A 13881-nucleotide genomic window follows, 5' to 3' on the forward strand; every position below is an offset into this window, starting at 1 on the left:
TGTTTTAGGAGTTTATTTGAGGTAAAATAAGTTTTAGATAAAACTAGAAAATCAAAATCACGCTTAGGGCTTGGAGAAAAGAGAAAAGAAGAAGAAAAGGGAGAAAAGTCAAGATTCGCCAAGAACATCAAGATTTGCGAGTGGAATTCGTCGGGGGTGATCCCTATCAAGGTATGTGAGATATTTTCATATTGGTTTAGTTAAACCTAAAACCAAATTGTTTAAATTCAATGATTTTGAGTAGATTGAATGATAAAAAAGTGAAGTTCTTGAAGAACATTTTTGAATTCTTGTTGGTTGAGTTGTTGCATGCGTAGTGTTTATTTGATTCGTGTTACCGGGTTGTTTTCAAGTAAAATATATTAAGTATTGAGGTTAATAATGATCCTAAGTGTTTGGGGAAATAGCCATGGAAGTTAGGAGTGTTTAGAGATGAAAAATGGTGAGAAAAGTCAAAACGTGTGTCCGTATGGCCCTGACACATTGCCTCCTGTTGCCCCACATGACATTCTTTGTTCTTATAATTTAGGGATGCCACACTTGTTAGAGCGCCCCATCTTTGCCTTTAAAGTTTGGAGACTGGCGCCGCACGCCTCTAAGAGAGCGAAGGATGCCAATTCTATCCATTCATTTCCGACTCTTTCGTACTGGTTCCTAAGTGATGTACCCATGCTTCTTAGTTGATTCCAACACTCTAAGATAATTTAAAAATCATGAAATAATACATTAACATGAGATCATGAACCTTGAATCGATAATCCGATTCAAGAAAATTTAAGATCAAGGTCAAAGAAGTTAAGAATCAAGTCTAAAAGTTAAGAAGCAAGTCAAAGTAAGTTCTAAAACTTTCAAAGAGTCTTTAAGAAACTTTTAACTATGTTTTATGGCTCAAGTTTCAAGTTAAGCAAATAGTAAAGAGTTGAGTTCATTTCTCAAAATTTAAGGAACTAAGTATTCCCTAAGAGTTACAAATGTTTTCACATTTTGAGCAAGAAAGGAAGCTAGACTTCTAACAGAGCCTTTAGCTAGTTTTCAGTAAACAGTAAACTAATTTCCATGAGATTTTAAATCTATGTTTGAGCAATTACCTCAAAACAGAGAAAAAGTTATTTTAAAAACATATAAGCTAAGTATTTTTGGGAGTAGAATTAAACACTGATATGTGGACATGAGTTCATATTAACTCAATCCCCCATAAACCATGTACCCAACATGGAAACAAAAAAGGTCATACTTTTTAGATGACTCCATTGTACTTTTTAACATAGCCTAGTGGATCCACGTAGTAGTTCAGGCTGATAGATTGGATGGTCCTCTTTCAACGTGAGGTAAGAACATTTGACCATCGCTAAGGCTCATAATGGTTTTCTATTAGAAAATCTTCCATAGAAACTATATTACTTCATATATAAGTAAAGTTGAGTTTGTTATTGCATTTTCCTTAACAAACTAAGTATTTTCATTATTTTACAAGCTTTTATATATTTCATATGTCTTATTCATTAATATTGATTAATGTTATTCTTGAGTTAGCAAAGCCAAGGTAAGTGTTCCTTCTTTCTCTTTTTCAAGCTTAAGTTGTTGTTAGCATTCCAACTCGCGTACTCGTACATTTAATGTACAAATGTCAATTGGCCTGCATCGTATCATGATGCAGATGCAAGTAACCAGGATTAGCATCAGTCAGTGCCTCGTTGAGCCAGTTGAGCATTCAAAGTCATTGGTGAGCCTCTTTGAATTCTGGAGGACACATTTTTTGCTTTTTAGTATTTCCTTTTAAAGGATGTAGTGGGGTTTGTCCCAACATCCCTCTTAGTATTATAAAGGCTTCATAGACAATCACTTAGTCAGTTTTGAGTCTCTTATTTTTGTATTTCAGATACTTTTTTATGAGACTTAAGTACCATTTTGGCAAACGTATTATTTCTTTACTTTATATCATGAGACTAATTTTATTAAGCTAAGTCTTTTGCTGAGTAAAAGATGCCAGGCCAAGGGCCCGCTTGAGGCCAATAACGATTTTCGAGTACTAGCCATGTCCAAGGTGTAGGCTCAGGCGGGACAAATGTGGTATCAGAGTAGAGAGTTCAAGAGTCCTAGGGAGTCTATGAAGTCGTGTCTGTAGAGTCCTAGTTATTAGTGTGAAACACACAACATATATAATTAGGAGGATGCAACATCAAGGAACTTCTCATTTCTTTCATACTCTTTTCGTGCATTAGAGTTTATCTGTAAAAGTTTCTCTCTAATTCGTGCTTGTGCGTGTTTCTAATAACCATTCCATCACGGAGAGAAGCACGAGGTCGTATCGTTAGGAGAAACATTGATATATAAGAGCAAAGGGTACCTAATGCACCAGAATTACAACCTCAAGGAGAAGTCACCAATGCTGAAATCTGTGAGTCAATCCGAATGTTAAGCCAAGGTGTGACTAACCAAGGTTGGAAAAAATGATGAGATCAGCAAGAAGAGGCTGACACTTCAAGGATTTACGAGTTCTTGATGATGAACCCTCCATGTTTCACCAGTTGAAGCACTACTGAGGATCCCATGAATTTCATTGAGGAACTCAAGAAGGTGTTTGATGTCATGCATGTTGTGGATGCTGGTAGAGTTGAACTAGCTGCATATAAACTGAAAAATGTGGCTAGAACTTGGTTCGAGCACCGGAAGGAGGGTAGAGATGAGGATAAACCATATCTCAATTGAGACGTCTTTGAAGAAGCTTTCTTGGGGCATTTATTTACCCGAGAATTGAAAGAGGCTAAGGTACTAGAGTTTCTTACACTGAAACAAGACTCTTAAAGTGTGCACGAGTATGGGTTGAAGTTCACCCATTTGACCTGCTATGCTCCTGAAATTGTTAAGGACATGAGGAGCAGAATGAGCTTGTTTGTCGCTGGCTTGGGTCGTTCATCAAGTAAAACACGCAGGGCTACCATGCCGACAGGTAAAATGGACATATCGAGGTTGATGGTCTATGTGCAACAGGTTGAAGAGGACAAGTTGAGGCACAGAGAAGAGTATAAAAACAAGAAAGCTAAGTCTGGAATTGAGTCTGGACAACAGAAAGGTAGTATGAACCGTCCATTTTTTCAGAAACAAAAGGGTCATGCACAATTATCTGCTAGTGAATCTCCACCCAGAAACAGAGGTGAGTATAATGACCAAAATTCGCAAAACTTAAGGCTAGACAAACACAGTCCTAAGGTAATATGGAACAAGGAGGTAGTTGGGCTCCTGCATATGGTAGGTATGGTAGAAAACCACACAGTTTAGTGTCATGATGGCTAGTAAGGTTGCTTTAAGTGCAGTCATGAGGGTCACTTCATGAAAGAGTGTCCTAAGAATAAGCAGGGTGGTGGAAATTTGGGTAATGTACCCCAATATTCATCGGCTGCTCCACCAGAAAGGGATGTACCTATAGGAACTACTTCCGGCATTGACAGAGGAGCAAATTACCTCTATGAAATAATTAGCCGCCAAGAGCAAGAGAACTGTCTAGATGTTTTCACTGGTATGATCAAAGTGTTTAGTTTTGATGTTTATGATTTTCAAGACCGAAGAGCAAGTTTGTCTTTTGTAACTTCTTATGTTGCAATTAAGTTCGAAATTCTTCTTGAGAAACTTTATGAACTCTCATGTGTTTCTACACTTGTTGGGGAGTCTATTCTAGCGGAAAGAGTCTATCGTGATTATCCTATTTCAATCAATCACAAGAACCCAATGGATGACCTAGTGGAGTTAGACATGGTAGATTTTAATTTCATTCTAGTTATGGACTGACTTCATGCCTGTTATCCATCAATAGATTTTAGAACTCATATTATCAAGTTTCAGATTCATTATGACCAAGTCATAGAATGAAGTAGTAGTTCAGCGTGCCCAAGGGTCATTTCATTTCGTACCTTAAGGTGAGAAAGTTAGTTTCGAAGGGTTGTATTTGAGTTAATTACTCAAATGTTGAGGTACCTCCCCTCCATCCAGTTCCTATAGCAAAAGAGGTTCCATTAGTCTTTCATGATGATCTACTCGGAGTACCTCCTGAGATAGAAATAGACTTCAGCATAGACATCACTCCAGATACTCTTCTTATATCTATTCCTCCATATAGAATGGCACCATTAGAATTAAAATAGTATAAAGAACAGTTGAAAGATCTGTTAGATAAGAGTTTCATTTGACCAAATGTCTCACCTTGGGGCGCTTCGGTCTTGTTTCTAAGAAAGAAAGATCTTCCCTTAAGATGTGTATAGACTACCGCCAATTGAACAAGGTTACCATCAAGAATAATATTCTCTTTCAAGGATTGATGATCTTTTAGACCAACTTCAGGGTGCCACCTGCTTCTCCAAAAATGATCTCAAATCAGGATACCATTAGTTAAAAGTTAGGGAATAGGATATTCCAAAGACAACATTTAGAACCAGATATGGGCATTATGAGTTTGTGGTCATGTCCTTTGGTTTGACCAATGCACCTCCATCATTCATGGATCTTGTGAATAGTGTCTTCAAACCTTATCTAGATAAGTTTGTTATCTCTTTATTGATGATATACTAATTTATTCAAGGAATGAGGAAGATCACACCCACCTCAGAATGATCCTTTAGATATTGAAAGATAAGGAGTATATGCCAAGTTCTCAAAGTGTGAGTTTTGGTTTAAATCTATGGCATTCTTGGGCGACATAGTTTCCGGCGATGAAATTAGAGTTGATACACAAGATAAAAGCAATTCAGAATTTTCCTAGGCCCACGTCTCTAACTGATATAAGGAGTTTCTTGGGCTTGGTTGGCTACTAAAGAAGGTTTGATGAGGGGTTTTCATGTATTTCATATCCTTTGACAAAACTCAGAAGACAATTAAATTTAGTAGTCTGAAGCTTATGAGAGAATCTTTCAGGAGTCTAAGATTAGGTTGAATGCTGACCTAGTTTTGATCTTACCAGAAGGTACTCAGGGTTTTATGGTGTACTGTGATGCATCCAGAGTTGGTTTAGGTTGTTTCCTAATGACGATTGGCAAAATCATAGCTTATGCCTCAAGACAGTTTAAAGTTCATGAGAAGAACTATCCAACCTATTTTGATCTGTATCTTCCATCACCTCGTTGATCTTGTTGAGCATTCAGTAGTGGTGAGCCTCCTTGCATCCTGGAGGACACATTTATTGCTTTCAGTCTTTCTTCTTGTAGGATGTTGTGGGGTCTGTCCCAACATCCCTCTTAGTATTATTGAGGCTTCAGATAGTCAGATAGTCAGTTTTGAGTCTCTTACTTCTTAATTTCAGATACTTTGTTGTGAGACTTAAGTTCCACTTTGGTCAACATATTATTGCTATAAGTTATATCAGGAGACTGTTTTTATTGAGTTAAGTCTTCTGATGAGTTAAGTAAGCCAGACCAAGGTTCACTCGATGCCTACAATGCTCATTGAGGGCTGGCCACATCTAGGGTGTAGGCTCCGGGCGTGCGCCATCATTAGGTATCCATCCATTTCGTAGAATTCGTCCCCTAAGCCATTCTCTATCAACTATAATATATATATATATATATATATATATTATCCACCTAACATTCTCTTATAACAACAACCATACAAATTACTAATTATACTTATTCAATGTTACAGAAGCGCAATACTCAATAAACAATTCAGTAAATAATCATGTACAGAAAAATATACCCGAAAAAGTGTCACATCCCAAAACCACATCCTAGAACATAGGGCACAATGTCGGATTGTAACCGAAATACTCAACCTCTCAGAGGTCTAATACAAGCCCTTTCATATCATTCATTGCATAAACATAGTAAAAAGTAGTGCGGAACTAAAACTTTTCACAAAACATAATATAGTCTTCAAAATCTCTTTCATATAAAAGTAAAACACTAAGTCTCAATCTCACCATCTTAAGACATAAGAACACTTGGACACGGCTCATACGAAATACGAATATAGAAAATACTTAGTCTATTAAAATACTTCAAAGAAAACATAAAAGACATATATGCCCTTGAGTCAAATGAGGACATACTTCAACTTCTCTTGAATGATCTTCAGTCCAAGTCTTCTTCCCGAAGCTCTTCACCCACGAATAACTATATATATAGATAAAAACATGGAGTTAGTACAACCACACGTACTAATTATGACATTATTCATAAAAATCATGAAAACAGAGTTTTATTTGAAATATGCATATTTTCAATTAAAAATCATACTATAAATCATAAGAACAACATTTAACAATTTAGAAATACATAATATAACATTTAAACCAAAAACATATTTTTGAGATCACTTTACAGTGAACTCATTCACTGTTACAATGAATTTATTTCACTGTACAGTTAATATGCTTATTCTTCACCCGAGACACCCTTTTGCATGTAATCTTCTCACTTAAAGCTATCCTAAGATTCACTTAAATCACGCAAAGAGAGACCGCCCGTAAACCCTTCTAGATGTGCCTAAACGACCCTTACTATTAGTTATAATGAGTCACATACATACTTACCAAGTATCATAATCATCAAGGCAACATTTTTCTACCAAAGGTGACTCTAAGTCTCACGGAAGTGATTTGTGAAGCGACCACGCATACAATCCCTTATACACACACTTAAGAGATCCTATAGACTCCCTAGAATAGAATCATTCTTACTTAACGCACTAACACATAAATGATATGACATTCTTCTTCCAAAGGCTATCAAAATACCTAGTTTAGTAAATCAAGAACATAACGTCCATTGTGACCTCTTCAAGATAACCTAAATAGTCCTTAAGACTACCTAAGGCTTAGATTAGGTCCACAACACCAAACATCTTCCCTAACTATAGTCATCTTCAAGACTTTCAAAGATAAGACATGAAGAGATCATCTCTTATACCATCTTCACACTTTAGCTAAGGAATCCTTAAGTCACTTTACATTAGGTACCTATTCATTTACATACTTATAAACATAAGTCAATAGTTCATTAAGTCTCATACATCATACAAAGGCCTTCAAGTAATGGTCTTAGACAATACCTAGGAACTCCAAATAGCACTTTCAAAATCTATTGTGCAATGTCTAGATAGCGTCGCATACCACCACCTAAACCTAATAAAATTCTCTAATGTTAATATCTATTCCATATGATGAGAATAGGCAATAACTAACGTAGACCATGATAGCAAGACATGGAATCCAGAGTTCTATCCTACTCCGATGAGGCTGTTCTACTTGCCAAGGGTAGAACTTAGACACATCCCATGTAGGCACATGGCCAAGGGTAGTTCTATCCTACTCCGATGAGGCTGTTCTACTTACCATATTTACTCGGTTCTAGCCTTCTTTCTCGTAGACGAATTCACACATTACGTTCATATAAAAAGGTTCCATGACAAGTTCATAACCCAATCACATTTATCCTACAAAAAAGAAGTTCCACTAGGGCTACCTCACAATTGCAACAAGAAGCTCATGATGAATTTCCTAAGGGTTAATATGATGTTGTTCCAGTCAATTAACCTTAAGTCCATTATTGCTTTACTTTGAAGGATACCATAACGGCTTACAACTTCAACAATCTTAACCTTACCACTAAGTCAGGTTTTCACACAAAAGACTCTCTTAAGTTCATTTAAGGTCACATGTCATTCATACATTCAAGACAAAGAGTTCTAACACCCTGAATGAAGACATCATATATTCATAATCATACATACATCAAGCAAGGGATACAAGTCAACAAAGACAAGACACCACATACTTCACTTTTATATCATAATATAAGTCATTCTAGAAGCAACTTTGAAAATATTTGCAATATTTTCAAAGTACTTCCACATATATCTTTCTGCTTACATTGTTGTATACTATATGATCTGGTTTTCCTTTATCTTGTCGTTGCTATCATATTGATATGAATTTTCTTAGATTGTGGTGATTCCTCGTGGTTCCAGTGCATGATCACATGTTATAGTTCTATTCTATTTCATTCCATTTCAATTTTCAGACTTATTGCATGAGGTAGGGGTTGTCCTAGTCAAAATTATGATATAGAGGCTTGTTATCAGACTTAGTATGTTTCCACTTTTTTGCTTCATTCTTTTTTATTGATTAACATAGTCTCATGCTTATGTCAAGTGACAATTTAGAATAATATAATTTGTCATGATCAGTTGTGCATTCTTTTAGTTCAACATGTTTAAAAACTTTCAGTTTAAATGTCTATTATTTCAATCTCATATTTTTGTACCGTTGTGCTATTCAGTTTATCAATAGTATTCGGTCGATCAGTATAGTCTTGGCAGTATGTGATAATGCACAAATATCCTCTATAAAACTAATTAACAGGAAAAACAGTCATAGTCAATAAAAATACCCAACAAAGAGTTAGGATCGAATCACACAAAAATTTGTATATCATAGAGAATTTCATTAAGAAATATGAGTTGTAAAATCATTCATTTTTAATAGTGAGAACAAGTGGGTGGATGATTCCACCAATTGAATAAAAAATATTGATTATGAATTGTCACAATTAAACTAAAATTCCAGGAAATTCAAGAAGTAACAAGCAAAATGAGGGTGCAAGGATTGGATTCAAGGACAGATTGTGTTGCTGTATAGTGATTAACATTAGTGAATATGTTAGGTCATCTTCTGTGACACTAACTTTTTTTAATCTCATCGCATCCTTGCATAGAATCTTCTTTCTGTCTCATGTACAAACTAATCTAAGAAATTCCATACCTTACTTTATTTCTTTCGATGAAGAAAATGGACAAATAGATCTGACCCATAACCTCTATTTTAAAGCAAATTACAGATAAGAAACCCAAATTTCTAGTATCATACTAAGTACTCACTGCAATCAATCTCTTTTGAACATAGATGAAAGATCGGAAATAGGAATAAATTTGCAACCTCAACCATTAATTAACCGCATGCCAATTACCCCAAGTTTGTTTATGAACAATAGAAAATAGATCATAACATAATACTTACTACATTAAATCAACACCAAACCCCGAAATTGCACAATTAGATCTTGGGGTTTTAGCCACCCAACATAAAAAAGTTAAGAAATCATACCTTACATGAAAGTGGTTATGGGCAATATGAAATTAATCAATTACAAGAGAACCCACTGCAGATTCAACTTCAATTTGTCAAATTCAATAGCGAAGTTGAAAACCCCTAAAAACTACAAAGTGTTCTTCATGAGGTAAAATATTTCTATTAATAGTACAATTTCTCACTCTGAATGCATCTATATTCTTTCTCACTACTCTGGGATATTTATATTTTCGCTAAATTTGTCCCAAAAACACAACACACTACCCTTTTGTCACGCCTCGAGAGCATCCCTTAGATATGACACAACGTACTTGATCCTGGAGGGGTCTCATACAAGCCCTTAGCATAATCATTATTTGCATAAGACATTGAATGATGCGGAATTTAGAAACTCTTCAACAATTAATGTCAAACTTTTTCATAATAGGAAAATAGAATGTCTAGACCCTGTCACATCAACCATCTAAGTGCAACATAGAAGTCTCAAATAGGGACCATAGCCCTTTACAATAAAATATATCATAATAAGCAGTACACATAAGAAGTTTATTAGTTTATTGCAAAATAGAAAGAACATAAGTGTCATCATGTTGTCCTCGGAACTTGAGAACATATTAAAGTCTTGGAGAATGCAATCCATGCCTTCTTTTCTTCACAATGAGGACCTACTATCCCGAACCTACTCTTAGTAAAAAAATAAGAGAAATGTGACTTAGTATTATTGATTTGTACTAAGCATGAAAACCATGCAATTAAATCCACTTAAAACATGCAAAAAGAGACTTTTAGTTAAAAGCATGCTATTTCGAGTTAAAAGCCATAATGCACATTCAAGGAATACATAATCAATCCATTATATAAGTAAAATAAACATTCATGATCATAAGTGCATTATAAATAGTCATAGTTCATATCTTACATATTTGGGTTCAATTAACATCATACTATAAAGACACCACCCATAATCCCCTTTAAAGCTCAGTTGTGTAATGTAGATATGAAGTCCCATACCTCCATATTTACTAAGTAAAGCCATCTAGAAGACACAAGTGTAGTCACATACATAATCAACATCATAATAGGTGAAATAAACCTTAACATCATTCATAAGTCATTATGCAAAAAAGACTCACACAAGAACCCCTCAAAGAACCCACTTGTGCAATATATAGGTAAAGTCCCATACTATTACCGACACTAAGTAATACTCGTCAAGAAGCCCTATTTAGCGTTCAACTTTGTAATCATAAGTCATATTCATATCTTAGTTCAAATTCTTAAAACATAAGGAGATTAGCAATAACTGACATACACCATGTGAGCTACATGGAATCCAGTATTCTACTCCCACACCTAAAAGAGGTGTTGTCACTTGCCTAAGATGAAACTAGACATACCACCTATGGGGGCACAAAGTTATGGGATATGAAGATTGCTTCTAGAATCCTTATACTTCTAATGTGAGAGTTTCCATCTCATGAGACACCGTAGTGGGAACCCAACTACTGACTGAAGGGACCTCTATCATAATTATATTCACTTAGTGCTAAAATTTCCTTTAAATTAACATTAGACTATAATCATGCATTTGTTCATAAAGAATGCCTAACGGACTAAACTTTTCGTATATCATATAGCTCAAAGGTTCCAAAGATGAGAACAACCTTCAATTCATGGAACCAGGAACATGTGAATGTTCTTCCATATCATATTCATATAGTGTTTAGAAGAATTACCATTAATTCAACATGCCAACACTACCACAATCAAATCATAACATTCGTATTCTTATCTTAGCATAACATTCATATTAATATCAAAGCATAACATACATGTTCATATCATAACATAACGTACATATTCATATCATTGCATAACATACATGTTCATATATTTTATGACCGGAAAGTACTCCCTCGAAGTAACACGGTGTACTCAACCTCTGGGAGGTATTACATAAGTCTCTTCACATTCATTCATTACATATGTATGAAAAGTAGTGCCGAATTAAAACTTTTCATAATAAAGTCAATGAGAAAAGTCTTTTATAAAACATAAGAAAACTAAGTCTAATCACAAAGCCACCTTACACACATCTTATTATCATAGGGTCACATCCCTTACATTGAAAAGAAACTTGAGTATAATACGAAGTCTTTAATGAAAGAAAACTAGAAATATATTCCATGTCCTCGAACATATGAGGACATACCAATATTGAGAAAATTCTACTTTGCAAGCTTCAACTCTAGAAATGTTCACTTGCAACAACCAACACTTGAAGACATAAAGAAGATTATGGAATAAGAACAATTAATGCACTACGTATGATGAACATGTACGAAAATCATTTAAAAAGGGACACTTTAGTTGAAATATGTTTTTCATGCTATTTTTATCAAATCTGATTATCCAAGTATAAAATACATCATAAAATTCCATCAACCACATAAGATAATACTCTCTTAATCTTCAATATAAGACCGTAATCATTAATAACCGACTAACTGAGACGTGAAGAAACCACCCATACAACCTCTTCAATGCACACCCAAGTGTTTCTTAAGACTACAGAAGATAAGGATATTTCCTTTCCAACACAACCACAACAAGTCAACATTCATTACTAAAGACCCTAAAGGAGACATTCATGTATATAAGGGACTCCACATAATGGTCTTGGAAGACCTAGGGAACTAACTTTATCTTCTTTAAAGCCTACTCGTGCCATATGTAGATAGCGTCTTATTCTACTACCTACACGTTATAGAAGCTATCCAATAATTAGAGGGCACATCCCATATGATGAGAACATGCATTAACAAACATATACCACACTAGCTAGGTATGAAATCCGGTGTCGTAAGACCCCACACCGTTGAAGGTGTTCTACTAGCCAAAGGTAAGACTAATAACACACCCTATGTAGGCACATGGTTTAGGGATATCATGGGCTTCTTTGTACTTTAGTATCATCCTTAAGTAAAGCTACTACCACATGCATATCCACTCAGTGCTTTGCCTTTTTTCTCATAGAGTAAGTACATTCACATAATAGTATTTGAGAAGGTTCCATCTCTAAGTCCTACAAACTCAGAAAACTACTACAAAGAAGGGGTCCACAAGAGCTGTCGATCAAGGTTCATTAGGATAGCTTATTCATGAAATGAGTATCATGCTAGGTCTATCCGATTCACTTCATTATAAATCTTTTTTTCTTATCCAAACTTTTATTCATTCATATAATTCATGACAAGGGTGCCTAAGCCTACCAAGTCAAGATATCACATTAAACATAATTTTTATGTAAGTAAGGACAACTAGATCTACATAAAAAAGACATCATATCAACATATACAGACTCTTTATAGTCTATTATCACCACATACCAACATTTAAAAGAATATGCTTTCATCTCACACATTCATATACACAATATCATCCTTCACGTTGTACATCTATACAGGCCATAATATAACGAAACTATAATTCACATAATAATGCCAAAAGGTCCAATTTCATAAACATTATAAAAATTAAGCACCGCAACCATAAGTGGATCATGCAGTCAATAGCAATTCGATGTCAATTCTACATTAAACAACGGAATTAGGTCAACTTACCACCTTCCAATAGCCACAATCATCATTCCTTAACATCTCCAACAAATTCCACATAACCATAGAACTTACACCTTACCATGCCCATAAGGCAAAAATCACCAAATCATCCTTACAATCTCAATTCAACATATATAGAGATAGATAACAATAAGAATCAATAATATAAAGCAATCTAAATACAATTCCATCCATAACCAATCACAATTATCAAACCCACTTTACAAGACAAAATTAGAGAATTAGGATGATCATGGGTTCATGGAGGTTTTGATCATAAAACCATCAATTAACATTGAAAACATCATAATTCATCCATTTAAACCTTTAAATGCAAGAAGCCATGCTTAGAATTGGAAATAGGAATTTTGAGATCTTTTGGAAAACCTTTGAATCGGCTCCTTGATGATAGAAAAAAAGGATGAAATAACCATACCTTATTAAAGCCATATCCACGAAATTTGGGTTAAAACCTTAGAAAATTGACCTTCTTTCTTGGAGCTTCATAACTCTTCAATCGAAGTTTTGGAGAGAGAGAGAGAATGGAGAGCTTTTGATTTTCAACTTGTGGGTTTTGTTTTTATTGGTGAAGTGGGGTAAAAGTGACTTAAACCCCATTTATAATAAATCCCCAAAGTACCCAAAATACCCCTACACTAGTTGGACCACTAAATTAAGTCTAACTTAACTTTAAAAAGATGCGACCGAATCTGAGACATGGTTGCGCGTCTCGGAGGCACCTCCAAATCTTGGTTATGGAATTTAATTTGAGGCAGAGAGGCTAGTACATGCCTTCCTGCAAGGAAACTTTTTGCCTTTTGAGTGCAGGTTGCGCAACGTGCCAGTACCTCCAAAAAGGGGTTATTTGCTCGATGCCTTGTCAATCTCTTTGCGAAAACATGGACCCTTCTTAAGGACATTTGGTTGGTTCTTGGGTAGTTGTGTATGGACGTTTTGGGCCTAAACTTGTTTATTAAGACACTAGGGTTACCCCCATTGATTTTAGACTCAAAACAACACATAAAACAAATACAACATACAAGGACACACTAGCACACACAAGATTAGTTTCCGGATGTATTGATCATCCTTTCATGTTTGACTTCAAAAAACTCAAACCTTCCCTTGAATACTTTCTCATTAATTTTTTTTATAATAAATATATTACTTATTAGACTTTTTTAG

General features: G+C 35.1%; 1 protein-coding gene and 1 long non-coding RNA gene across 2 annotated transcripts; one reads left to right on the plus strand and one right to left on the minus strand.

Annotated features, from left to right (window-relative positions):
* The first annotated feature begins 2871 nt into the window (after positions 1–2871).
* LOC101259891 (uncharacterized) lies at positions 2872–3786 on the plus strand. Its single transcript, XM_004248544.1, has 2 exons — positions 2872–3154; positions 3338–3786. The coding sequence occupies exons 1-2, from the start codon at positions 2872–2874 to the stop codon at positions 3784–3786; spliced, it is 732 nt and encodes a 243-aa protein (XP_004248592.1).
* A 5684-nt stretch (positions 3787–9470) lies between these two features.
* LOC138339024 (uncharacterized) lies at positions 9471–13262 on the minus strand. Its single transcript, XR_011212009.1, has 2 exons — positions 13133–13262; positions 9471–9755 (listed from the first exon to the last, which is right to left on the minus strand). It is a non-coding gene; the product is annotated as an uncharacterized lncRNA (long non-coding RNA).
* Between the last annotated feature and the right edge of the window lie 619 nt (positions 13263–13881).

Source organism: Solanum lycopersicum, chromosome 10, assembly GCF_036512215.1.
Source record: "Solanum lycopersicum chromosome 10, SLM_r2.1".
NCBI lineage: Eukaryota > Viridiplantae > Streptophyta > Magnoliopsida > Solanales > Solanaceae > Solanum > Solanum lycopersicum.